Raw genomic sequence first — 27,646 nt, 5'->3', positions numbered from 1 at the left:
TTTTGTTTAAAATATTGTGGTTTTTCACACTTCAAAAAAGCCCTGCACATTTGGTGGCCTGCGGCCACCAAAAGCACAGGGGGTGGGGAGAGTGTGGATAGTGTTTTTTTTTTTTTACATTTTTTACCGTACGCGTACGGTAAGCGTAATCGGCGAAATTAGCGAAAAAATAAAAATTGCATTTTTGGCCTTGGGGGGTCTTTGGGGACTCCCTCAACATGGCTATGTGTGTGGGAGCTGTCTAAACAGCCCCTTTATATGTTTATTGGTTTTATTTAACAACATAGCTCTCAGTGCGAGAGAGAAAATGGCGGCCGCCGCTTCCTGGTTTCGGCTGTTTCGAATGTTTACTAAGATCTAAGAGCCAATTAGAATCGCGCTCGCGCACGCCACCGTACGCGTACGGTAAGCTTACGGTAAGCGTACCGTAAGCTGGCTCAGATATATATATTGATTTAAAGGCTATTTTCTCAGAATCTACTGAACAGATTTACACCAAACCTACAAAAGGCACTTCCTTGACCTGAGGACTACCTCTCTGCCAAATTTCTAGTAATTCTGTTCAGCCATTCGGGCTGTAGCCCTGTCTAAAGGTCCTATGGAAAAATGCATGGGAAAAACGCGTTTTGGGACCCCCCTTTTATCTCAGCCCCCGCTTGACGAATCCCCCCGAGACTTTCAGGGTAGGAGCGGAGCGTAGCGCCCCACCTATTTTGAGAAATTCGCGAGGATTCGTCGACCGGCGCCAAAGTTATTCAAAATAGAATGTTGCGGATTTCCTATGGAAAAGGGGTCCTAACTATAACTACCTACTGGCGACCGCCAGTAGGTAATATATATATATATATATATATATATATATATATATATATATATATATATATATATATATACATATAGCAGTTTTATGCAGCGCAAACTCGACCCGAAGGGATGAGAGCGCTTTACATGAGCACCAGTTGCATTACAGACAGACACATTAATTTCTAGGCACCAGGAGATTAAGTGATTCGTCGAGAATCACAGGATGCATGAGCCTCCTGCCAGACTCGGACCCGGTTCCCCAGCTTCAGAGTAGGCTGCTCTAGCACTTAAGCCACATCCTCTGTTAAGTCAAATGAAAAGAACGCTGGTAATAGGATGGAACTAGGCTAATTTGAGTAATCTATGCCTTCTTCTAACATGTTCTTCCTTCTGAAGATGACACAAGATCCTAACCTCCTCTCCCCCCAAGCCACCCACCAGCTACTGCAATATAATTTCCTAGGTTTCTATTCACCTTCTCCTTTGTATGGCGCCTATTCAAATTGTGCTTTACAGGCGTGGTAACCTGGACCATTTCAATCATGTGTTATTTATATACTGCTTTTATATAAAGTGCTAAACTTGTCACATTTTAAATTCCAATAATTATTACCCAATTTAAATAGTTTTTTCGATTTCGAAAGGATGAGTCAGTCTTATTGAAATTAGAATTTCACAATCTAAAAGGATGGACGGATGATGAAACTTTTCGTCCATCGTTATTCTGCTCTCCACGTCACCCCAGTTTGGACCCAGCCATATGCTAATCGTTCTTGACCCTGGTCCTCATGGGAACAATCCAGCCTGAACTTCCAGGCAAGGACCTCCCTGGACTGGAAATAATCATCCTGGGACCAGTTTTGGGCTATCAGCCGGGCAAGCTTGAAACCAGTGGTGCAGTGAGCAAGGGACCCACATCTGGGCATACCCTTAGCCGTTTAGGGCGCACATACCAACATCACAAAATAAAATGATGGACGGAGTATTGAAACTTTTCAAACACTCACCCCAAGTCTGGAGGTGAATGTTTGACAATGTTCAGCCTTTTGCCCATTAACTTTTTGTGTTGCATTGTTGAGATTGGAACCAACGACCTCCAGTTGTCAAAGAGATCTCAAGCGCCAACGTTCCTCTGATTGATGCATTTCTACTTGTAATTGACATTATTTTCCATCTGGTCCTTCACCTTTCCTAGGACCCTTGTTGTACCCATGCCTCTTCCTAACCCTGGGCGTAGTTCGCGAAGTAGCACTACGCGAAGCTACGCAAAGTGCACTTTGCACTACGCGAGCTACGCGTAGCACTTCGCGAACTGCGTAGTACCCTGTTCGCACTGTGCAAGATGTCGTTTTCAATGATTGCACAGTGCGGACAAGCAACCGGCACTGTGCAATCATTGAAAACGGCATCTTGCACAATGCGAGCTGTAGTTTTCTGCCGCTCGAGTAGATTTTTACTCGAGCGGCAGCTTTCTCAATGCGGACTAGTAGTTTCTCATCGCGAGCGGTTGCGAGCATACGCGGCCACTCGCAATGAGAAACCTGACCTCCTCGCGTTGAGAATCTCGCCGGGATGTCATTTTGCTTGCTCGCGGTCTCCAACTTGACGTTGAGGGCCGCGAGCAAGCGAACAATGACCGCTGTACTACGCAACACTACGCGTGTTTGCCCTGTGCTACGTGCAAGTTGCATAGTGCAAAGTAGCGCAAACTTCGCAAACTACGCGAGCGTAGCGTAGTGCTTTGCCCAGGCTTACCTCTTCCTCAGGCACCTTGCAGCATACATAATGCCTGATCCAATGCATCATTTAAGACATTTTTAAATCCTAAATATGGCAGTCAACCTACCTCCCGAATAGGAGCCAGACTGACAAATACATCCTTAGACTGCAGACAGGAGACTGGACCAGGACTTGGTCCCCAAATCATTAAACTTCCTCTCTACCTGGCGCCACCTTGCCTTGTGTGAGACTGGCTTATTGTGGAAAAATCTGGGGTGCTGATTTATTAAGATTTTGCGCCGTGGTTGCGTCACTTTGAGGCGCAGTCCCAAAGCAAAATCATGTTTGTTTTTTACTTAACCATACAAAGCCACTCTGCGTGGCTCTGCGTGGTGTAGTAAATACAAAGTAAAGCAAGGCAGCACAACAACTTTGCTTGCTGCACTGCGTTGTGTGAAACATTCGTAAATCTGCCTCTGGATCTGTATACGCGTCTCATACACCCCGGCACTTAGGCATAACTATTGCAAGCAGGGCAGACGGGTGGTACCTGTGCCAAAGAGAATGAGGGTGCCAATACACCCCAATACTCACAACCCCTACTGCCATTTCCCGCACTGTCATGGCTGCCCCTTATTGCTCTGCTTCGGCTGTGTCACTTACATTGACCAATGGGAGTGCTCAGCTTAGACACGTGTCTATGCACCATTTTGGGCTGACTGATGTCTTAAGCAGTTGAACAGCTGGAGCAGCGCCAATTTTGTATTATTCATAGAGCTTGAGCTCAATGGGGCCCCCCTGAAGAGTGAGAGCCCCGCTGTGCTGCTAGGTCTGCAGGGGCCTGCATTACGCTCCTGGCTCAGAATCAGGACCCGTCTTATCGCCAGCAGGGCAAGTTCAACGAAGCGCAAACACGTTTCACAATAAACGGCATGAACGCGAATCGAAAGCATTGATGATAAATAGCAAAGTGTCAACAGCTGTGCACACAGGCTAATCTAGCAGCTGCAGGAATGCATTGACCAATGAGACTTCAAGGTGATTCTCACGCATAGGCGCAGCAAGAAGATGTGGAAGTAATTGCGTGCCTAGAAAAGCAGAGGTGTTCTAGGCGCCTGGTCTTTCCACGTGGACACTTCTCACTAACATCTGAAATAAAAGAAGCATTTTTCATAAAATGTCCAACCTTTTTCTCTACTATCTAATGTGGCCATGAAAATCGCTGTTCTTAATAAATAAAATCACAGGCTTCGATTTCGTAAGAATTTGTAAACAATCTTTACAACCTTTGCATGTCACTTTCACACAGGCAGACAGTGGGCAAAGGGCTCCTCCGCGTCTGTGGAAATATCTCCTGAAAGTCCTTCTGCACTATCTGCACATCACACAGAAGGCCACGCTCGTCTACTGTGGGAGGGGCCTGCTTGTCAGTCACTTGTGTTGGTTCTAATGAAGGCCTACACCAAGTGTCATTTGTTGGGGCATGCTAGTAGCAAATGTCTATACACAAAGTCCATAGCAGCAGAAAGGTGAAGTATTACGGAATGTGTGGCCAGTCAGCTTTCTTCTCATTTCAACAAAGGTGAACTTTTAGCTGCCAAGAGTCTGGCTTCTTTCCAGGGCTGCAGCACAGAAAGAGTGGCTTTACAATCCACTACATATTTGACAAGGGTGATACCTACCTCCTTGTCCCTCTCAGTGTTTCAGTATCCTTCAATTCCAGTGACCCTCTTCGGTCCATCAATATTCTTGAACCCCACTTGTGCATCAAAGGTACCGTACTACAGATTTAATCGGAATTTGACCAAATATTTCTTCCCCTCAGCCAGAATTCCTGGGAGCATTGGTAAATCTAGGGTTGGGTGTCGGATATTCTTCAAATAGCATGCAGGAATCAGTATTTCTGCACTAATTCTTTCCCACTTTCCTGTGTTGGTTCACCAGGAGATTTCAGCTTTTTCTGGCAGCCGAGATCCGTACAAGTTATAGTTCAAAAGGGGCTGGAAAATTCTGTTATCCTCGCGAGTGGTATCACAACCCACTCAGAATGAGGCCCCAATATGGTTCACCTCTATTATTTCCAATCACAAACAATTGTTCACCATGGGTAAATCCTTACTCACCTGAATCAATGGAGGACTCCTGTGAAGGGGTTTACTTGCTTCTATGCTGGTCAAATTGTAAACCAAGTCACTGAGAATTAAGATGGAAGAAATGAGCTTTGCAATTCACCTAAATGCAGATGAAACTCAAGACTACCACTAATTCAACTCTCTCCAAGATAAACACATTTTGGGGGGGGGGGTTGACTTTTAATGCTACACAACTAGTGCTTAGATCTTCTAAGGGCTGCAAAAGATCTATTCAACTCTAGACTAAAAAAAAACTCAAAACTCATTCAGTATTTATTTGATCCCTCACAGGTGCATCCCTGTCAATTTGGAATTCAATTTCAGAGGAGATGAGATGTCAGAGCAAGTGGCCTTTTTCAGCTTTGTGAAAAACGAAAACCTTCAAAACAATAAATTCATGGCTAGTTATCCATGACCAAATTTGTCTCATGGATCTTCTTGTCATCAAAAAGTTACACCTTGCTTTCATCTGGCTATCCATCCAACATAAAACTTTCTGTAACTTACCTTTCCTTTTAGCTGCAAGCACAGTGAAGCCATCTCTGACAGCATCCTGTGCTTATTATTATAATTCATAACTAGCCATGAATGTATGACTTTGGAGAATACCTAACTGATCTGCCAAGGGTACACTCGAGGTACTGCACTAAAAGATTCCAATGTTGATTGCATACTCCTGCCATTATGCAGCCTGTGGCAGAATAGACTCAATTCTTCCATGTCAGTGGAGGGATGTACAATGCTTCCCTGGTGGAGTACGGCCCTCCATAAAATGAAAATGCCCACATGTGGACCTTCACCAGTGATCGCCACCATAAAGGTGAGTATTTCTTTGCCTTCAGCACAGCCATGTTTGCAGCTGCCTTGTCCAGTGGAGCCACAGAGCAAAGATGTTCATCAGAACAAAACTCCCAAAGCAGGGGTTCGTTATTGAAAGACATCAAATAAATCCCCCCATACATTGGGGTTATCACCCGGCCTGTGGGTGTCATAGCTTGGTTTTCTGCTAGGGGCTCTCACTGCGAACCAGCATTGGAGCGCAGAACTTTTTCAGGCTGAACACGGAGTCTGCTGGGCCTTCTGGCAAAGGTGACTTGCCCTGTGGATCCCGGCCCACCCACAGCTTCCTCTTCTTGTCCCACTAGAGAATGTTGAATTCCCAAACAGTTACTAAGTCAGAAGGAAAGCCCTTAGACCCCAGTGAGGCAGAAAATCTGCCTGACCCGTGAACCCACTTCTACATCTATTTAATTCAGGTTTGTCTCACTGAATTTTTGGCACCAAAAACAAATCGCTTCAGCAGGAGCTCAATGAGGATGTCTCTTTCTTCGCTGCCAACAGCCCCACTGAAAGATTTCAACATCCATTTCACAGACTAAGCCCAACTTAATTAACACAATGTGGTGAGTTTAAGTCTAAGAGAGTCTCTGCTCACCCCTGGTAACTATGGCACAAGCAGAAGGCAATCCGAAGAGAACTGTATATTAAAATCAAGCAGTACTAACAATTTCAAAGTCAAGAAAACAAAACAATAACATTACCAAACTAGAGAAAAATATATGGAACAAAAAGATTCAAGATCATTGAAATAGGTTAATGGGAACTGAACATATGAATTTGTGAGGTTTTAAGGTAAATTAGAACATTGGGAGCTCCATTGTAGACAATGGAGCGCTCCCTGCTTCTACGGGCCGGTAAAGGGCCGCAGAGCAACATTCCAATGTTTTACAAAAGCCTCTCGAAGCTCGAGGGGATTTAAATCTCCTCGAGCTTCGAGAAGCCTTTGTCTAATTTGTTAGAACATTCTGCCCTCTAGTGGGAGAATGTTCTAATAGCCCTATAGCCCTTCGTAGCAGGGCTATACCGGCTATTAAAGTCCGCTGCCTTGTTAAAGTCCCTCGCCTTCGGTTTGGGCCTTTAATTGCCGCTATAGCCCACTACGATGGGCTATAAGGCTATAATGCACTATTACAAAAACAACAATTTGGAGGCGATCAGAAACTAGGCTCAATTTCAGGCTAATCAGACGGAGTGGGTGTCAGATATACAAAGTGGTTGGCCCAGTCAAATATTTTACTTTTGGACGAACTGCTGGGAAAGGTCCTTTTGGTCAGTCCTGCAGGCATTAGCTCTTCAGGGTAGAATTCTTGGCACCAGGTCTCTCTCCTGCCAGGTCTCCGACAGCATCCAGTCCTTTGTGGAGTGAGAAGTCCTTCTGCTTTTTGTATCCCTGAAGTAGGCATTTGAGGCCCACCACTTGCCTCATTAGAAAGTAATTGCAGTCCCAGGCTGCCAACAAGATTCAGGAGTCCTTGAGCGAGTCTTCTCTTTAGGTGGAGCTAAACTCTCCCAGCCAAGGATGTGTATCCCGGCTCTGTTGAGATTCAGTGGCAAAACTGGTTCGAGTCCAGTTTTGGTTCGGGTAGCACTAAGTCAATGTTTCAAAGTTACTTACCATCTAATGTTATCAAAACCAGATTTTCACAATTAAATCAGTGTGTGAAAATTAAGTAATACATAATCTTGAAGCACTCTGCCAAATGGAGACAGGAAATAAAGATTTAGTCCCATCTAGGCAAATTCAAGGGAAAGTCTAACAAAGCCTGTACAGTGGAATGGTTTTAGGCTTTGTTTACTGGCAGGTTATACTAACCCCAATATGTAATATGAACTATTTTTACATATTAACTACATGACCTGTAGATTTTGTTAGGTGTGAGTTAGGAACATGTAAACATAGACTTTTTCCTATGTGCAAAGGCAGGTGTCACTGCAGTGAGTATAATACACAGCCCAACCAGACAACCAGAGTACTGTGATGATCCTGGCAGATGTACATTTTATCACATAAGTGGGGTTGTAAACATACACTGCAGCCACATATGACATTTAACTTCCAAGCAATAGGTCCATTTTCTGAGCCATCAGCATTGGCCTTACAGGATGATTATATTAAATAGACCAATTGGGTGACACCACTTTTCCCTACACCATTTTAGAGCCGAGCACATGCACTCTGGCACTACATTATGAGTCCTAATTCCAGCAAAAATAGGGTCCAGATAAAGGTGAAACATTTGGGTGACCATGTGGAAAAAGCAAGGTTGCTACAAGCGATTCACTCTGGTGGATTAGATAATATCACTGCATTGCTAAAAATAATTGTTTTTAAACATTAATATTTACTTAGCTCTAATTACTTTATTAAAGATTTAAAAGTTTTATTTATTTATTAATTTTTTTAATTAAAATTAAAAACGGTTTACTTTAAGCTAATCCAAAGCTTAAAAACTATGCTAAAACAATACAGATTTGAGATGAACACATTTTGGGGTTCCCTGCATTTATTTAATAATATCTCCAACAGGTGTTCTACTAAGTCCCTGTATTTTCTATGGAACTACATTACAGTGCCTGTGAGTGGCTTTTGTGGTGCAAGCTTAGATGGAAGCCGAGCAAGGGTACACTTGGTAATGTTTTTGGACCTTATTGGCCATAGTAACTTTAGAAGAGTAGTTTTTGAATATCAATGGGTTTACTCTTTTGTGGGTGGGTGTTTGTATTTCCCTGTCCCTCCCTCAACCTTTCCTTACTCCTCCCTACACTGCATCAAATTGGTTGTAAGCATTCCCCATTTTCCAGCCACTCTCCCTTTTCCCTCCCAAATTTACTACCAAACATATACCTGCAAGTGTGGAGATCTTCGCACAGTAAAGATACGAAGTGGAGGTGGAGTTCTCCGTACATAGGTTAGTGAATAGCATTTATTAGTACATAGTTAGCACTACTGTAGAACAGTTTCATGAACTATAAAATAGAGTTTGTGAATTGGGCCGTCTGTGTTCGTCCGCTACCTATCCTTGGCAGAAGACTTGGCAGTGGATTTAAAAGGCTCGCCAAGGGATTCAGTTTTCTTGCAAAATCAAAAAGCCTTCTTTTCAACGTTCTGTTTACTTGATTCAGTGTCTTTTACTTGCCTTTGTAAGCATCTTTGATATGGACAAGAGACCCTCTAGGAAGGATGTATGCTTGCCCTTCATATATCTAATTACAGTTGAATACAAAATGTTCAATTATTTTTAACAAGGTGCATAATCACCTGGAAATCTTGCAGAGATGATAACACATTGATCAGCAGATTTTGGTGACTCATCGTTTGAACTTTAAACTAATTGTGAATTATAATTTGAAATAATTGTTTTTGCACCTGCTTTTCACAGATCAGACGAGCAGCTAACAGTTCACAACGGTGACTAAATACCTCAATGCCCAACTCTCAGTCCACTTGGCTTTTGAGAGGAGCGGACTGCCAGGTTCATGCAATGGAGTAAAATTTACTTTATTGTATTAAACCTTCCTCCGGCCGTCCAAAGACATACGGACCATTTCGGAGTAAGCCATCCGACCTTTTGCCCTATTAAGAGTGGACGGTAAGGTGACTTTTTTAAGGTCTGTCACTGCCAGGAATATCCTGGGGCTGGAGGACAGTAAGAACTAAAAATGACCCCCATACCATGAGAGAAAACTCCCAAAGTGTTGGGACCACTAGTTTTTACTTTTCCAAAAACAAACTTCCGTTTATTTTTGGAAAAGTAACAACTTTTGAAAGTTGGTATAAGTATCCATCACCAATGATGGATGCCCACCAAACTTTTAAATGGCTTTGTGTGAAGCACTGTAATGGAGGTTTATACAAACCCATTGAGTTCACTGCTGGCCAGTGGTGAACTCTAACTTTGGTGGGCGGAGTAAAGTCCCCCACCATGCTGACTGCCTTTATTCCATCTAAATTGGTCCCTTTATCTTAAATTAAAATGTTATTAATGGTGAAGAATTATTTCTGCTTTCCGATATTGTTAACCCATGAAGACTGTGTATCTACGCTACAACATAGAAACATTTATTCTATACTACTTCCATTAGATCATAACTCACACTGAATATAGGGTAGCAATGGACCAAGGGGAAAGCTGTCAGAAAAAAGGAGGCGATGCAAGAGAGAAAGGGCACAACAATGTTGTGGACGAAAACTCTCACTCACCTGAGGGTGACATGCTTCATCATTGGGTTCCTCCAACACACGGGGACCGCAAGGTACCCCGTGTGGGCTACAACTTCCCCAGGAGGGAAGGAGCTGGAGTGTAAAGCGCGTGATATTTCTAATACCTCAAGGGGGCAATGAGGGGCAGAGTGCAAAGAAAAATGTGAGTGTGCATTAAAACTATCTCCGTAGGGGCAACAACTTTATTCTTCCATCATACGAGATAGTGAATAAAAACAAGTGATATAGGGTTAACAATATGCATCCTATCGATTGGTCAACATGTTTCTGCCTTGATGACAATTAAGTTCTGGGCATTCGTCAGGACCAGTTTCTAGCAGTCACTCTGCTGACATATAGTGTTTAAAGTGATAATAAATTAAAAAAATCTGTCATAATAATACTTAGGCCTCAATTCTTGACCATCAATCGCAGAATCAATCAATAAGATTGGTCAGAAGGCACTAAGATCAAAGTGTATAGTCCAACTCAACCATGTACAGAGTCTCTCACCATGTCGGTTCCTCTCAGATACCGCATCGGCATTTCTCGTGGACTCTGGCGCAGAGTGACTGCAAGATACTGGTCCTGACGAATCCCAGAAATATAATCATGCACTGGGGACAACTCCCAATGCATCAGGGACAGTAGGTAACTTATTTCTAAAGAAAGACAACTGCTTGGGCGCATGTCTTTGGAACTTAAATAATTGGAAGCAGGCATGTCTGTTTGTAATATTATAGTGAAAATGAATTGTTAGTTCTTTCAAGGAACCAGCTGCCATCATTAAGGCAGGATCTGCTTCATAGGAAAAATGTTTAGCCAACATGGCAGACGTCTTTAAATTTGTCAGGCACTGAAGTGGTGAACTTGTGAAGCATTAGTTATTACACCAAGTCATTAACAAGCTCATGTTGGGTGTTCACTCCTCAGGTATATTTTATTTTAATTAACTGAGAGTTACAAATGTAATAGCACACTAAAAGATATGCCTGTGCAACAGGCATGGCCGGTGCAGGCAAGAGCGGTGGGGCAGGGCAGCAGGGGGAAGTCAACAGATGGCAGAATAGGGAAAATAAAATGTAAAAATGAATAAAACCACTCTCCTTGTGCTCGACGCATTGTTGAGTCGGCGATGCCGTGAGTGCAAGGTAAGTGGTTTTATTTGTTTTTTATTTTATTTTCCCTATTCCATCATCTGTCAAATCCCCCCGTCCCGCCCCACTGCCCCACCGCTCTTACCTGCACTGGCCTCACCTGCTGTACACATGGGCTTAGAGAGACAAAGATATTCTTAGATACGGTTGCACACCTAGAGACATATGAAGAAAGCACTACACAAATCCACAGACTAGTACTTACAGAATTATAAGTGTTTTCACATGCTTACAGGAGGTTACATGCTTAACTTTGTGACTGCATATTCTTAACAGAGGTATTTACGACCTACAGAAGTGATCACACTTTTTAAAGTGATTGCACGTATTTATAGAATCAACTGCACTTTATCCCAGACGCGGCTGAATCTACTTACAGGAGCCTCAGAGCCTAACAAAGGAAGTCCCTGCACATTCCCAGAGCAATGAACCACATATCTTGATACAAATGGCTGCCAAATAAAAAAAAAAGATATTGCTTTTGCTACACAATATAGTTGCAAATTCGGATAGAGAGTAGTAAGATAAAGCCAGTACTTCTTGCTAAAGCCAAGTGTGAGACAGTAGTGCATTAAATGCCAGAACATGCAACCCAAACACTGCTTAACAAGCTTCCGCAACATGCTGGGAGAGTCTTGCCTAGCCACGAGCAAGTGATAATTCATCGTCTCTTGCTGGTTGTATCTCTGCATGTGCCTCTCTGCAAACCTCCAGCCTTCTTTGTGGCCTTCCACATAGGTTAGTCACCTGATGTCAACAATAACATCCCTGTTCAGGGGTCTTTATGCCCTGCACCCCGTGCTGAACTGAGTTTCCTGATTTTCAAACTAAGGTTCATCCTCCTACACAACTCTTCCACCTTCTCTAAGTCACACTAAGTTTATAATTAATCCATGCTGTGACAGATCTGTTTATAATCTTTAATATGCCATTTTACCAAGTGAGTATTCTGCAGTAGTGATCATAAATGCTTTGCTTTATTAATCCAGTATACCACAAGTCCAGATCAATTACAAAGAATATATTTGTGCATTTATTTATAGTTTTGTTGAAATTGGACAAGGTTTTTCATGCACTGCTGCAAAATCGAAGCTTGAGAATTAAATTATCAACTATGACCAAAACTAAAGCAACAAATCAAGTGCCTCTCGGGGTGATAACATTACAGCCATAAAAACAAATCATCAGATTAGGACGTGAGTATTAAAGTGATCCCACTTCATTAAAAAGATGTGCAATTGTGGTAAATTAATTGCAAACCAACTATGAGTTACAAACCTTTCATGTGCCCTAGAATTTGTACATGCCATTAGGCGGATGCAAGATTGTAGTATTGTGTGCACTTATATAGCCTTATAGCCCGCATTAGCGGGCTATACTGGCTATTAAAGGCCTGCTCCAGTGTTAAAGGTCCGAGCCGAAGGCGAGGGCCTTTAACAAGGGAGCGGGACTTTAATAGCCAGTATAGCCCAGCTACGAAGGGCTATAAGGCTATTAGAACATTCTGTCACTAGAGGGCAGAATGTTCTAACAAATAAAACAAAGGCGTCTCGGAGCCCAGGGGGGTTTAAATCCCCTCGGGCTCCGAGGCCAACAAATGAAATATTCAAATGTTGCTCTGCGGGCCTTTACCGGCCCGTAGAAGCACGGAGCACTCCATTGTCTGCAATGGAGCTCCCAACATTCCAATGTTCTAATAAGTGATACAAATCATTCCAAGTAAAAAACATGAAATTGGGGGAACATGTAGAGTTTTGTTATCTAACCTTTACAACTTCTTACTTATATCTGACTAGCATTTTATGAGTGACTGCGTCAAGTTTTACGAAGGTAAATATGGATAGCATCCAAGCCACTGCCTTAATCAATACTTTGGGGACCTTCTAAAAAATCTCCGCATTTTCTTACATAACTTCTGTTTTCAAGCCATGCTTCCCTAACTTCTAACCAATATATTTAAGAAGTGAGCCTATTTTACCTTTGTGACTAATGCCCTAATATACTCTAGCAAACATATCAGCCAAAGGTATCTGCAGTTTCAGTGGCCGGCCTGTTATTGGGCTTCAGACTTGTAATTGACAGCTTCATCCTCATCTCAGTTTTGGGGGGGGGACTAAAATATTTTATGTTTCAGTTCTGGTTCAGTAGCAATTGATCTAAGTGTAGTATGTAACCAGCTTATTTCGGCACCTGCCAGCTCTTCTCCAGAGGAGGTTTCAGTGGATGCAGAAAGTGGCAAAGTGGCAATATTGAACACACAAATAAAAACAATGATATGATAATGTTAACTAATAGCAACTGGTAAGGAACACAAAAAATGTCTTTATGTCAAGCATAAACAGTTCTTACTGGGCTAATATTATTTTCATACTTTCTATAGCAATGCAAGCACATAGGTCCAAATTGAAGATTTGTATTTAGCTGTGATTTGTTTCATATCTTAATCACAGACTACTCTTGAATTACAAGATAATGAAAATGCTAAAACAGAACATTGTACTTGTGACATGACATTCTTACACATTTGGGTTCTCAAGTGGCATTTCTTTCCACACATAACTCTTGTTTATGTTGTCAGTGAGTGAAATAACCATTACAGATTGCATGTGTGGTCTTTACATTCCATTATAAAAGCCTAGACATAAATGTATTATTCATTCACTTTCATATTCATTTCCACTCTACACCGTATAGCATTTGAGAACAAACATTTGACTCAGACACTCTTTATGAAAAGAACAATTGAGTTCTCGCTCTCTACCCAGTTAAATCACATTAAAGTTGTGGTTCTCTGTCTTTTGCTATTGCTCAAGATCCGATTTCATACCTTTTGTAAAAAGATGACACAAACAAATTTGCAATTTTACTTTCTACACTTAGGAATTTCCAATAAACCAATCATGTTTGATTTCTTTTGAACAAGGAAAGACTTTTCATTTTTGTAAAGTTAATAACAAAGTTGGTCTCTATAATATATAAGGATATTTGTGGCAATTACTTCTGAAAGACACAAGTGGTTTATATACTATGACTGTATTAACAGCATCGTAAGTAAAAGTACCCCGTAGAGATTTATTTGTGGCAGATAACAGAACTCATCTTGTAGGTGAATAGAGCGTGGCAAAACAAATTGAATAGAATGTCGGCAGGGATTCCTCCCTGCTTTGAACCATTAAAGGAAGGAACCTTTTTATAGTTGAACCAGACCTGTGAGTACAAATTCTGACATATCTTTCTGAGTAAAGAATGACAACCATTCAGTGCTTAGACCTTCTCCATTGTATCCTATGTTCAATAAAGTGGAATTCTATTTATGCTGTTGAATATGACATTGATGTTTATGAATGCCCTATGCAATGGGCCTTCTCTAGAATTATGTATTCATTGCTCATTCAGGCAATGCCTTATCTTCATCCATACTACACCAATCACTATCAAACCTGACTGGGTGTTTAATAATAAGTTTTCTCTCTTAATCCACTATTCACTCATTGTCCAGATAAACTTTGCAATGTGTTACATGTGCTGCCAAGTATTGTCATTACATTAAATCAGGTTGGTGCTCACAAGATCACCTTTTTTGAGTATCCAAATGATGAGTTATTTTGTCCAGTGGAGTGAATGTTTGGCCTTTGCAATATTGCCATGAACAGTAAAACTAATGAAGGTAACCATCCTTTTTAAGAACTCCGTAGGATTTCATGTATTTGGAGCTCTTGTCCAAGGACCTTACCACAAATGGGGAATATCTTTATAAGTTGATGGGTAATGAAACAAGTGTTTCTTACAAGACATTTTTCTGAATCAGTTTCAGTCAAATATTTAAGCAAAAACTTCTCACTATCTGAGGATGAAATTGGACATAAATTATGAGCCTCTTAATTTATTACCTTTGCCACCATGTTCCAATAATTTTGCATCCTAGAGAGTACTATATGCATTTTGCCCCAACATTTTACTCTGAAGGACTTCATACCCAAAGATTTCTTACACAGTATTTTCTTCTTTGAGAGCATGTATCCAATTTGACAGGCCTTCCACTTCCCAAATATTTTTAATCTTATTTGCCACAAAGCAGTTTTTGTCATAAAGTGATCTCTCATCCTCTAGTCTAACATCCTACTAGCATCCAATAAGTAAACTTTTGTAAAATACGAACTTGAGTAATTTAGAAATGTAGTATTCTTTCTTTGCTGTCTAATAATGAATAAGAAGCCTGCTTCTCTACTAACACTAGCTTTCTACAGATATTATGTGTATTAAATCAATTGGTAGACCTATGTGACCATTTACTGTACAATATGAATATACTATCTTTCACATTTAGAATTAGGAATTGTTGCAAAGTAAATAAATGTTTCCCACTTTCATTCATCAATCTCCAATGATCAATTAATAGAAAAACTATTTTGTTACATCATCAATCCCTCTTACACATGTATACAGTTGGGAAGCCGTGTATCCGCATATTTTTTTAACAAATGTGACTTCTGTTCATGGAAAGTTACATTATACTCCTCGTGTGTCGCAAATTGAGTTTAAGCTTGGCGGCTCTCTACTCGTAGAAGAGGGGTTGACACTGCCAAAAGGGCTTTTCAACAAATTGATTTCTAGCCCATACTTTGGATCACTTGACTTCCAGAATAGAAAATAGGAACATCTTGGTTACAGGTGGAGAGCAGTGCTATTGTCTTTTAACTGCCAATGAAAGTTTAGCGAATTGCAGCTGTGGGGCCCATTGATTCAGTAACATCTGTCCTGAAACAGGTCTCAGGAAGAGGCTGAAACGTTAACTTGAGCATACTGACAAAGACAAATATCTGTGTTTCAGAAATAGCTGTTGGAAGGTCAGTCATCAATGTACATTTTAAACTATTTTTGCCTATCGTGTGTCTTGGTTTTTAGAAGTTATTGGCCTACACAATCTGTTGTTATATTAATTAAGTAAAAATAAGAAAGTTGGAAGAGATAAGTAAAGCTGTGATGTTTGCTGTGCCTCATCACAATGGTAAATAAGATAAACGTCTGAGGATGAACTTTGCAAATATTAAATATAGAGATCAGTAAAAAAAGATATTTAGCAGGTAAGAAATTAAAAGAAATTACAATGAAATGAGCCCATTGCTGCAGTATAGTTCTTAACAGGATATAATGTCTATCTGTGGTTGTGTGTCGATTGAGAGTCCATCAGAACGGTTTATGAGCACATTCAGGCTTGATAATGGAAGCCCCTCCAGTCCAAAAAGCAGACCGCTAGCTCAGAGCCCATCTGAAATGTTGAAATTCCCAAATGATCCGTTTGGCCCTAGGCAAAGTTACTGACAACACATCTCCTTGTGGCAACTCAGACATCAACTACACATCTCCATGTAGCAACTCAGACGTTGATCTATGTGGAAACCCAGAATCATAGCCCTAGGTTAGGGGTAGCCAAGAATAGGAGCAGCTTCCCTAACTTGCCCTTTGTCACCCCTGGAACTGGCTGTGCTACCCCTGGTCTCGGGAGTAGCCATCTTTACCTTTTATAGTTTCCACTTCTTGTACTTCACCTCATGATCTGCCAGTTAACAGCAGACTGAAGAGGGTGAACAATGTAATAGGCCTGGGTGTAAAATTCCGCAGTGCTCGCGGATTTGTGGAGTAGAGGGCGGAGTTCACAAAAATCAGCGTTGCAGCGCGGAGTGGAATTTCTCCTCTAGCGTGGCTCACCAACGTTAAGTTGGCGAGCGCAAAAATTGTACTCTTGACCACCTCCCAGCGGGATTTTCTCAATACAGGAGATCTCAGCAGGCCGCACCCCTCGCGTTGAGAAACCTGCCGCTTGCGTTGAGGAAGCTGCCGCTCGAGTAGAACATCTACTTGAGAGGCAAAAAGAAGCATCACCCTCTTGCCCTGTACGTGGTGCAGTTTGTGTGGATTTTACAGCACAGTACAAACTCCAGGTGCTAAAAAATCAGCACAAGCAGATCGACTTACCTTACTCCGCCGCTTGCTGAACGCCAGGGAGCATGGCAGAGTTTTATTGGCACTTTGTGGAGTTCTGCGTAGTAGAACTCTGTGAACTCTGGCCAGGCCTACAATGTACCAACCCTGTAATGAGGGGTCAAAGGGCACTGAATGTCACTTCCTCTCTGTGGGTAGCCAGTGCGTCATGGACTCTAGTGCAAGGAAGTAAATGTGCCCCCAGCTATTGATTGAACTGTAAAATACAACAATAATCAGAGTTCAGTGGGCTCCTCAGACCTCTGGGCCCCAGTGCCACTGCACCTGCTGCACCAATGGAAGCAAACCCCCTGCTTCCTCTACACCTGCCATTTGTTTAAATGAACTCATTCCAGACGGCATGAACGTCTACAAGACATGAGTCTTACTCGCCCTAACAAATGCTGAACTCACGCCACAGCAAACATAACCGTAGAGTGGAGGGTAAATGATATCTTGCCATTGCTCATCTCAGTGGAACTTGTTCTGTCCACCTCAGAGGGATGGAAGATAGAGTAGGCCCTGGTGCAATCTGCAACATCTCTACAGCTTTTGGGACCAAGGCAAAAGAGTTGAACGTGTTAAAATATTGAAAGGAAATTTGAAAGGGCTCTGTGAGCGTAGCATTTTATTAAGTCTTCCGCTGCATTATTCTGCATGTGCTCAGAAGCCACCCTTGGGAGCTGCAGCACGACAGATGATATCACTGACCTAACATCTCACCAGGAGGATACTCTGGTGATGCCCTTGGGAGGCATGGAACGGTTAAAAGGAGGAACATGTCTGCTGCTTGGAGTTTGATAGCGGGCTGTTTGTTTGCATCTGTCGTCACTGCAGGGTGCGGTGGGAGGGGCGAGCAAGTGGGGCTTTGCCCTGCGTGTGCTCAAAACTGAGAGCAGTGTGCTCATTTTATCACAGTAGAAACGGATCACGGTAATGGTCAGTCTGTGAACCCGTCCGTGTCCCGTCTACCTCGTTATTTCAGATTTTTTTTTATTCAATTGCAATTTGTCATTCCAAATCCAATGATCATCAGATCTATTTGGGGGGGATATTGGTTTGTGCTTCAATTTCATTTATGTATGTCTCTAGAAACTAAAGGTTTCCATTCCACATACATTGAGATGGTAGTGTTTGGAAGAACAAGTCATGTCAGGTTGCTTATGGTTATTGTTGGGTGTTACGCCATGTCAGGCTCTTTTATGCAACCTTATTGAACAAAAACTCTGTGACCTCCGCTCCGCAACAACGTTCATTGTATTTTTGCCCATAACTTTGCTTGGGGTGGTCCTAGGAGGATGGGACCACCACAATCGTTGAGCATGATATGCTCTTTGTGTTCAAGGCATCTGCTTGGTCCAGGGGGGACCCCAAAATCATCACCTCTGTCATTGCCTGATATTTTTCAAAGCTATCTTTTGTGATCCGGTTATATGCTATGTAGCATGTAAAGGTAAAATTGTTTTATCATAGGGCTGTGGGTGCAGTAGCTTACTCCAGAGTTCTTGAATGAATTCCGGGTTCGTTAAACTCCCCTCATCTCATCCCAACTAATAAAACAGAAAGCTCACATACCTTTAGTAAAACAACAAATAACTACCTTTACAGGCTAAAATACATATAATTAGCTCACTAAAGTGAAGATGAAAATATAGCAAAGAGTACCTTCAGTTAAACAACAAATAGCTCTATCTTTACATGCTAAAATGCATATAGTCATCTCATAAAAGTGAAAATGCAAATATAGCAAGCAGTGAGAGAGGTGATGATTTTGGGGTCCGCCCTAATCTAGGGAGAGAACCAAGCAGATGCCTTGAGCACCAAGAGCACATCACGCTGAGCAATTTGGTATTGGTCCCATCCTCCTAGGACCACCCCAAGCACAGTCAGTTATAGGCAAAAATACAATCCCAACCAAAGTCCCTGCAAAGCATTATGGGACGAGATTCTAGAGTGCAGTGAATATTATAGCATCCAATATCAAAGCATTCCTCAAGGCGCAAGCTTTCCCAGCTCAGCTGAGAGCTAATACTATAACATTCACTGCACTCTAGAATCTCGCCCCATAATGCTTTGCTGGGCCTTTGGTTGGCATTGTATTTTTGCCCCTAACTTTGCCTAGGGTGGTCCTAGGAAGATGGGACCACCACCGAATCGTTCAGCATGATATGCTCTTTGTGTTCAAGGTATCTGCTTGGTCCTCCCCCTAGGTTAGGGGTGACCTCAAAATCATCACCTCTCTCAGTACCCAATATTTTTCAATGTTCACTTTAGTGAATTGGTTATATGCTTTTTAGCATGTAAAGGTTAAGTTGTCTTATCAAAGAGTTGTGGGTACAGTATTTAACTTGCTACGTGGTGCCTACAGTAGTTAACATGTCTCTGCAGGAGTTCATTGCCCATGGTTAATTCATGGGATGGGATATTTGAAGTGGTATCTTGTGATGTGGTGTGGAGTGACAACTTGTAGAATGTGTGGAGTGGTATCTCTTGATGTGTTATGTATGGGCATGGCATCTCATGGGATGTGTGAAGGGGTATCTTGTGATGTGGTATGTATGACTATGGCATCTCATTTGATATGTGAAGTGGTATCTTGTGATGTGGTGTGTATGACTGTGGCATCTTGTGGGATGTGTGGAGTGGTATCTTGTGATGTGGTATGTATGGGCATGGCATGTCATGGGATATGTGAAGTGGTATCTTGTGATGTGTGTGTATGACTGTGGAATCTTATGGAATGTGTAGAATGGTATCTTGTGATGCGGTGTGCATGGGCATGGCATCTCGTGGGATGTGTGAAGTGGTATCTTGAGATCTGGTGTGTATGACTATGGCATCTCGTGGAGTGTTAACATGTGATGTGGTGCATATAGCCATGGAATCTCATGGGATGTGTGAAGTGGCATCTTGTGATGTGGTGCGTATGACCAGAGAATCTCAAGGGATGTGTGGAGTGGTATCTTGTTATGTGGTTCATATGACCATGGCATCTCATGGGATATGAGAAATGACATCTTGTGTTTTGGTGTGTATGACCGTGGCATCTCATGGGATGTGTGAAGTGGTATCTTGTGATGTGGTTCGTATGACCGTGGCATCTCATGGGATGTGTAAAGTGGTATCTTGTGATGTGGTGCCTATGACCGTGGCATCTCGTGGGATGTGTTAAATGGTATCTTGTGATGTGGTGCATATGACCATGGCATCTCGTGGGATGTGTGAAGTGGTACCTTGTGATGTGGTGTGTATGACCGTGGCATCTCATGTGATGTGAGAAGTGGTATATTGTGATGTGGTATGTATGGCCCTGGCATCCCATGGGATGTGTGGAGTGGTATCTTGTGCTGTGGTATGCATGGGCATTGCATCCCATGGGATGTGTGGAGTCGTGTCTTGTGCCGTGGTATGCATGGGCATGTCATCCAATGGGATGTGTGTAGTGGTATCTTGTGCTGTGGTAAGCATGGGCATGCCATCTCCTGGGATGTGTGAAGTGGTATCTTGTGAGGTATCTTGTGATGTGGTGTGTTGTGACCATGGCATCTCATGGGATGTGTGAAGTGGTATCTTGTGATGTGGTGCGTTTGACCGTGGTATCTCATGGAATGTGTGAAGTGGTATCTTGTGATGTGGTGTGTATGACCGTGGCATCTCATGGGATGAAATATGTGAAGTGGTATCTTGTGCTGTAGTATGCATGGGCATGGCATTCCATGGGATGTGTGAAGTGGTATCTTGTGATGTGGTGTGTATGACCCTAACGATAAAGCACTTCCTTCATGGGTTGTGTGTCCCTTGGGCACTACATTGCTGAGTTCTTTGTCAATTTATATGATGAAAATAAACGAAAATGTAAGCATCAAGTTCTTTATTTTTTATTCTTCTTCAATTTTCTTCATCTATCATGTTTGAGTTCATTCGTTAATGCAATAACTCATAGTATATGGACTAATACTTTATCCATCCAATGCATTTCGGGTTGTATAAAAACCCTTCATCAGGGATTAGTCCTAGGATTTAAATAATGATAACATGAGGAATTGTCATTCATTCTATATTACCAAAACTTAAGACTTTGTACATATATTCAATATTCAATGCATTTTCGTTGCTCAACTCATTATGTTCTATGTTTAAATAAAGCTTTGAATAAAAGATTGAAATAATTTGTAACACTTCAATGAAATTACGGCGTGATTAAGTGAAAGTTATCCATTGGTATATTAACAGTTATTTTTGTAAGGAGTTCATGGTTAAAAATATGGTTGTGTTCCTGTGTTAAAGCAATAACTAAAGGCTTTCAGTGTCATTCAAACCAGCGAAAATATTCATGACGAAATGATTTGTTAAGATAGATGAGGTGCGAGTGACATGTTAAAACGTTGAAAAAGTAATTTTCGTGGCGTTTAAACAAGGCGGGGGTGACTGGAAGGAATATACGAAGATATGGTGCAAGTGACTGAATGTTGTAATCGAAACGTAATTGTAAGGATAAATATGATTCAAGCCATTGTTACATGGAGTATAAATAAAGTTTATATCCCATTATAATATCGGTGTGTATGACCCTGGCATCCCAAGGGATGTGTGGAGTGGTATCTTGTGCTGTGGTATGCATGGCATCTCATGGGATGTGTGGAGTGTTATCTTGTGCTGTGGTATGCATAGGCATGGCATCCCATGGGATGAGTGGAGTGGTATCTTGTGCTGTGGTGTGTATGACCATGGCATCTCATGGGATATGTGGAGTGTTATATTGTGCTGTGGTATGCATGGGCATTACATCCCATGGGTTGTGTGGAGTGGTATTGTGTACTGCGGTATGCATGGGCATGGCATCCTATGGGATGCGTGGAGTGGTATGGTGTGCTGTGGCATGCGTGGGCATGGCATCCCATGAGATGTGTGGAGTGGTATCTTGTGCTGTGGTATGCATGGGCATGGCATCCCATGGGATGTGTGGAGTGGTATCTTGTGCTGTGGTACGCATGGGCATGACATCTCATGGGATGTGTGGAGTGGTATCTTGTGCTGTAGCATGCATGGGCATGGCATCCCATGGGATGTGTGGAGTGGTATCTTGTCCTGTTGTATGCATGGCATCTCATGGGATGTGTGGAGTGTTATCTTGTGCTGTGGTATGCATAGGCATGGCATCCCATGGGATGAGTGGAGTGGTATCTTGTGCTGTGGTGTGTATGACCATAGCATCTCATGGGATATGTGGAGTGTTATATTGTGCTGTGGTATGCATGGGCATTACATCCCATGGGTTGTGTGGAGTGGTATTGTGTACTGCGGTATGCATGGGCATGGCATCCTATGGGATGCGTGGAGTGGTATGGTGTGCTGTGGCATGCATGGGCATGGCATCCCATGGGATGTGTGGAGTGGTATCTTGTGCTGTGGTACGCATGGGCATGACATCTCATGGGATGTGTGGAGTGGTATCTTGTGCTGTGGTATGCATGGGCATGACATGTCATGGAATGTGTGGAGTGGTATCTTGTGCTGTGGTATGCATGGGCATGGCATCCCATGGGATGTGTGGAGTGGTATCTTGTGCTGTGGTACGCATGGGCATGGCATCCCATGGGATGTGTGAAGTGGTATCTGTGATGGGGTATGTATGGGTGTTAGGGCATGGTCTAGCATGGCATGTTATGGGTTTCGGATGTGTGAAGCGGGATCTTGTGCCATGGTACATATATGGGTGATACGTTCTGGTCTGGTGTGGCACTTTATGGGATGGGATGTGAGAGGTGGTATGTTGTGATGTGGTGTGTATGTGTCTTAGGGCATTGTAAGCTAAGGGAATGCTACATTCGTAATGGACCAGCTTTTCACCAACATGAACGGAAATGTTTCAAGAGTCACAAATCTACACTTTAATATAGTTCTTTGTCTGGGTTTTTTTTATTTTATCTTTAGTTGTGTGCATATTGTAATTCCTGTTGTTGTTTATTGACAGTACTAGTACCGGTGCTCACACCCTGGCAGCACGGCAGCAGCACACCCAGCGCCTGGGGGGCACCGTGTGACAGACGCTCTGTGAGACTGTGAGCCGGTCCATCTCGGAGTTTTCAAAGCCTGTCTCTCCCGTGAGCTCTCGTCCGTACTCCACAAAAGAAGCACCAGGAGAGAGCTCGGGGCCGGGTGGGCACCTCCCTCCCACCACAGCGCAGTCTCCTTTATACCGGCCAGTAGTAGGACCGCAAGGAGGCGAAGCATTACCTTCCTGTAATGCAGTCATTACGGTAAACACGAGCACTTAATGCAGCGCGGCAGAGTGCATTACAGAGAGGTCACATCTCCCTTGGCCTCTGTTATTGCAGATGCGAAGGAGCCTTCAACCCCAAGATGCACCCCTCGCTGAGGATAGACCCAAGAACACCCTCCATACTGGTGCACCTGCTGTCTTTTATGCGGTTACTAGCAGTATTAATAGGGGCTACAGCCTCAAAACATGGGTGGATGGATTGACGGGGAGGGGCGGGGGAAGGGCAAATGGATGGGCGGGGCCGATGGATATGGTTCAGATAAACTAAACGAAACGCACTGCTGGTTGGGCAGGCGATGAAGAGGATTGTGAGCAACCTGCTTCTCATAGGTTCGAATCGTTGCAGTGCCTAGCCTGCCTTTCATGCCTCCGGGGTCGATAGCATTATTATGGCTTTATTGCGTAACACGGAATACCTATCATTAAAGCACGGGTTGGGGAATCGATTGGAGGTATGTCCGAAGTAGGAAAAGGCAGGGCAGCAGGATGGGTGGGTGGATTCTTTAATAAAATATATATCATGCAATATTCTGCTTACAGTGCTGACATATCCCGTCAGCTCACGGCGGGCTGGGAGCAGGTGGTGCAAGGATTTTCAACAATTCACTTTCTAATTTATTCGTCCGAAAAATATAACCCCTGGTCTTTCCATGTTTGTTACAGACCAAGGGCATATCACAGCCATCGATAAATACATCCTTGCTTCTTCGACCTCTGGCCCTACAACAAGGTCCCCACCCATCACGGTTTCTTAGCTCGTCCCCTCCCTTTCCACGGATAGCGCCGGTGTTTCATATTGCTGCAAACTGCGCTATATTGCTCCCTGCAGTACAGAATTACTAACACTCATACATATGTACATGAACTGGCAACATCAATACTGGGAGTCCTGAATTATGGTGCCAGCTTCCCCACTGGTAAAGCATCGTTTGATCTTGGGCAAATTACTTTATCTCCCTTTGCTCCAGTCCCCCTTTCTGAAAATAGTGAACACTTCGAATGCGACTGAACACCAGTAAGCGGATGATGTGAAAAGGTGGGCTGTTCTATCCAGCCTAAAGACAGACAGATCAAACGATGTACCTACGATATTAGGAGTATCGCCAGAGGGATTGGGGGTGAGGGGCTGCACCCCATCCCGCCACCTCCCTCGCGCATCAGCGCTGCCCTCAACCATCACAAAGTGGTTTCATTCCCAAACAGTCTCTCCTGTTATCACACCCTCTTCCGTTTCCACGTTTAATATTTTGGAATGCCACTGAGGAGACCAATGCAGCTGTAAATATAGCTCATTGGGATTAAGCGCTTGCTGAGAGATCACATGCCTGAATCCCGACAGGGCAGACTCAGGCTTTCATCTTTTACAGGCTGATAAAATGAGCACCTGCACTTCACCAGAGCAAACAGGGACTCTAAATAGTGAGTACCGTCCCATGCATGTTTCCATTTAAAGCACGGAGTGACACCCTTTTCAGAGCGCCAGGCAGCGCTAAAGCTCTGGTATCAGGCACTATATATGTGACATATTACAGTGGAACCCCACGTACCTTTGTATTTCAAAGCGGCACCCTTTCCGCAGCAGGACGGCTCTCTGGCGCTATGTATGTGACATATTACAGTGGAACCCCACGTACCTTTGTATTTCAAAGCTGCACCCTTTCCGCAGCAGGACGGCTCTCAAGCGCTATGTATGTGACATATTACAGTGGAACCCCACGTACCTTTGTATTTCAAAGCTGCACCCTTTCCGCAGCAGGACGGCTCTCTTGCGCATGATGGAGGACTGCTCCTTCCCCGTGTAGGCTTCAACTTCGGAGCCCATGGTGAGACGAGGTCGCCGCTCGCGTGGAATAAAGATCCTGTCCGCAGATGAAGTTAGCCCACAATCCTCGGGATGGACGGCAGCGGGGTCAGATGTGCCAGGCTGTGCTCGGACCCCTGGCTCAGACGCGGTACATGGTGGCCGGGCTCCGGCTGTGGAGCGCGTCTAGTTGAGGAGCATTGAAGCGTCCGTCGCTCTCCTCCACTGCGTCTCCTGTCTCTCCACAGCGCCCTCATTCATGCCCAGCGCTCCCCTCCCGCTCCCAGCGCAGCTCCGATGCTGAACAAAAGCAGAGCGGTGTGCAGGCTGCGCGGCACTGCACTCAGAGTAGGACAGGGGGCAGCTGGCGCACTCCCCCTGCACAGCTGGGGTGATGGCAGGTCCTAGCCCTGCCTGCTGTGCACGCTGTTACCACCACGCTGTGCTGGAGCCCGTGACCGTGGGCGCAGGAGGGCAGGGGCTCCTGTAGCACTGTGTTTGGACAAACACTGTCAGCATTGGTTCCATAGGAAGGATGGGAGCGCGCGCTGCTGTTTATAACCCTGGTGCATCAACGAGAAGAAATAAAGCAGCATTTATGAGATATGCCTGCAGGTCAAGGCTCCTGCTGCAGAGTTCTGCAGGTGACCTACACCGCCCCCTTTGGAAATTAGAACCACAGGAAGATGTATTTGACATATTTTCCAAGTTCCTGCCTTACATATTGAGTCTGTGGCCAAAATCGGCCTGTAGGCGCAGGATGTAGGGTGTATGTGTGCAGCAGCATCCCCCAAAATAGCCATGCTGGAGTTCTGAAGGTGAATGGACAATAAATATGCCTTTAAAGCTTGTTTTTATCACATGTGCTGTGCATTCAAAGACAGGTCAAATGTCCCTGGTTGCGGTTTGGGTTAGCGGTGGTTTATTTGCCCTCCTCCCATGCATTGACATGTCATGGCATTGTTGCTTGTCTTAGAGATTGGGTGGACATTGCTTGAGGTCTACTGGGCTGAAAGCTTTCGGAGTGCACGTGTGTGAGTCGGCCACCTTGGAGGTAATGTTCCTTAAGGGGTAATGTGTAAACAGCATCCATCAGGGGGTAGGTGTCCTCCGCCATAGCTGACTACCTCGTGGGCCAGAGTCGGTCAATGGCACAGGGTGAGGGGTCCGTTTTGGTTGTGTCCGGCAATGTCTCTTGGCCAGGAAGGAGGTGTGATTTCTCAGTTATTGCCTGCGTTGGGCCAGGCAGGCTGACCTATTGTGTGAGTTCTTGGTGTGGCCAAGTGAAACATCTTTCAGTGTCCACTGCTTTACCAGCCTTTTGTGTAAGTCGTTCATCGCCACCGGCTCAACATACGTATTCTGGGGGGTATGCATTGCGGATGTCCTTAACGTACGCTGTATCTCAGCAAATGTTTTAAATAGACCTGGGGAAGCAATGATCTGCCTGATTTTGCCTGGGCTTACCAGTAATGACTACGGCTCTCACTGTTGGTAATGCACATCCTTCATCGGGATGGGCACGGGGCCCGGAGGTATCCCATGTGCATTTTTGACTCAAGTATATTTTACTCTGAAAGGGCTTGGGAGTGTAAAACGTTAGTAAGTTTGGCTAGTAGTGTTTGGTGACTCGGCCTCACCATGCCTGAATGGAGGCATTTTCAAGATGATATGCTTGTTAGCCACAATTATGACTCATTTATCTTATGCAACAAAGAGGCATGGTCAAAGCTAATAGTACTGGCTTGTTGTAGGTGCAGCGTCGCAGGAGTACAGATCTGGCTGCAAAGATAGAGAGCTGGGGAGAGGAGTTAGCCTGACGGCTAGGGCGCTTGGCCTCAGACATGGGGAACTGGGTTGGAATCTCGGTAATGACGCTAAAACATCCTGTGATTCGGGGCAAATCACTTAATCCCCCTTGTGTGTGGGCACAGCTGGGCTCTGCGTAGGTCAACCATAGTGGGGTTTGTCGCATGTCCTCTCCTGCTCAGGTCTCATAACAAGGGCCAGTTACTTGGGTATGATCCTTGCTGTATTCAGCACACAAATCTAATGCATGTGTAGGTAAGGGCAGGGTATATCTCAAGGAGTGCAAATTATATACATCCTCCTGTACCTCCAAGATACAGGCATGCCCATTTCCACACTCTTCCGGTGGAAGGCTAGTAATTCTGGGGGATACGAAGCAAACCAGGGCATAGTTTGTTCAGCACCAAGGGTCACTGTTGGTCAGCAGGTAGGGTTACCTGGGATAGGACTACAGCAAGTAAGCAGGATGGGCGGGGTATGGGTCAACCCACAAGGGGTGCAGTGACTGCAATATTGGCCACATCATGAACCTTCCATCAATACATATTGTCTTCATTCATGAGTTCTCCATGTTACAGGATGCATCAATTAAACAAATTTCCCTGCCCGGACAACCATAGATACATGGGGAGGAAGCTGACTTCTAGCAGTGGGGCTGCTGTCCCACACTGAGGGAAACAAGGTGTGTAGAGTACCAATGGCTACAAAGTTTGAAGAAATGGTGGCAGGGCCATTATTCAAGCGAAGCGAGGTAGCCGGAATTATAGTGCCCCTCTGTCCCCACATACTTTGTGCAGGACTTGCACGAGGAAGGGATATCAGCCTGGAATCACAGCAGTTATTTTGCAGGCAAAAGCTGAGGGGGTAGCACGCATTATGGGCATGTTATGTAGCCGGTCTACGGGTAGTTTATTTACA

At 43.9% G+C, this 27,646-nt stretch overlaps 1 protein-coding gene across 3 annotated transcripts in view; it reads right to left on the bottom strand.

Annotated features, from left to right (window-relative positions):
- GARNL3 (GTPase activating Rap/RanGAP domain like 3) overlaps nt 1–25,243 on the bottom strand; it is a 949,195-nt gene extending 923,952 nt beyond the window's left edge. For 2 of the 3 annotated variants that reach the window (XM_085613708.1, XM_085613711.1), the window contains exon 1: nt 24,840–25,243. In XM_085613708.1, coding sequence (XP_085469834.1) covers nt 24,840–24,940 — 101 coding nt within the window. In that variant the 5' untranslated portion in view covers nt 24,941–25,243. The remainder of the gene's footprint in view (nt 1–24,839) is intronic. The other variant, XM_085613709.1, reaches the window with a different exon arrangement.
- Between the last annotated feature and the right edge of the window lie 2,403 nt (nt 25,244–27,646).

This window comes from Triturus cristatus, chromosome 1_2, assembly GCF_964204655.1.
Source record: "Triturus cristatus chromosome 1_2, aTriCri1.1, whole genome shotgun sequence".
Taxonomy (NCBI): domain Eukaryota; kingdom Metazoa; phylum Chordata; class Amphibia; order Caudata; family Salamandridae; genus Triturus; species Triturus cristatus.
This window is presented reverse-complemented; position numbering and strand designations above follow the sequence as displayed.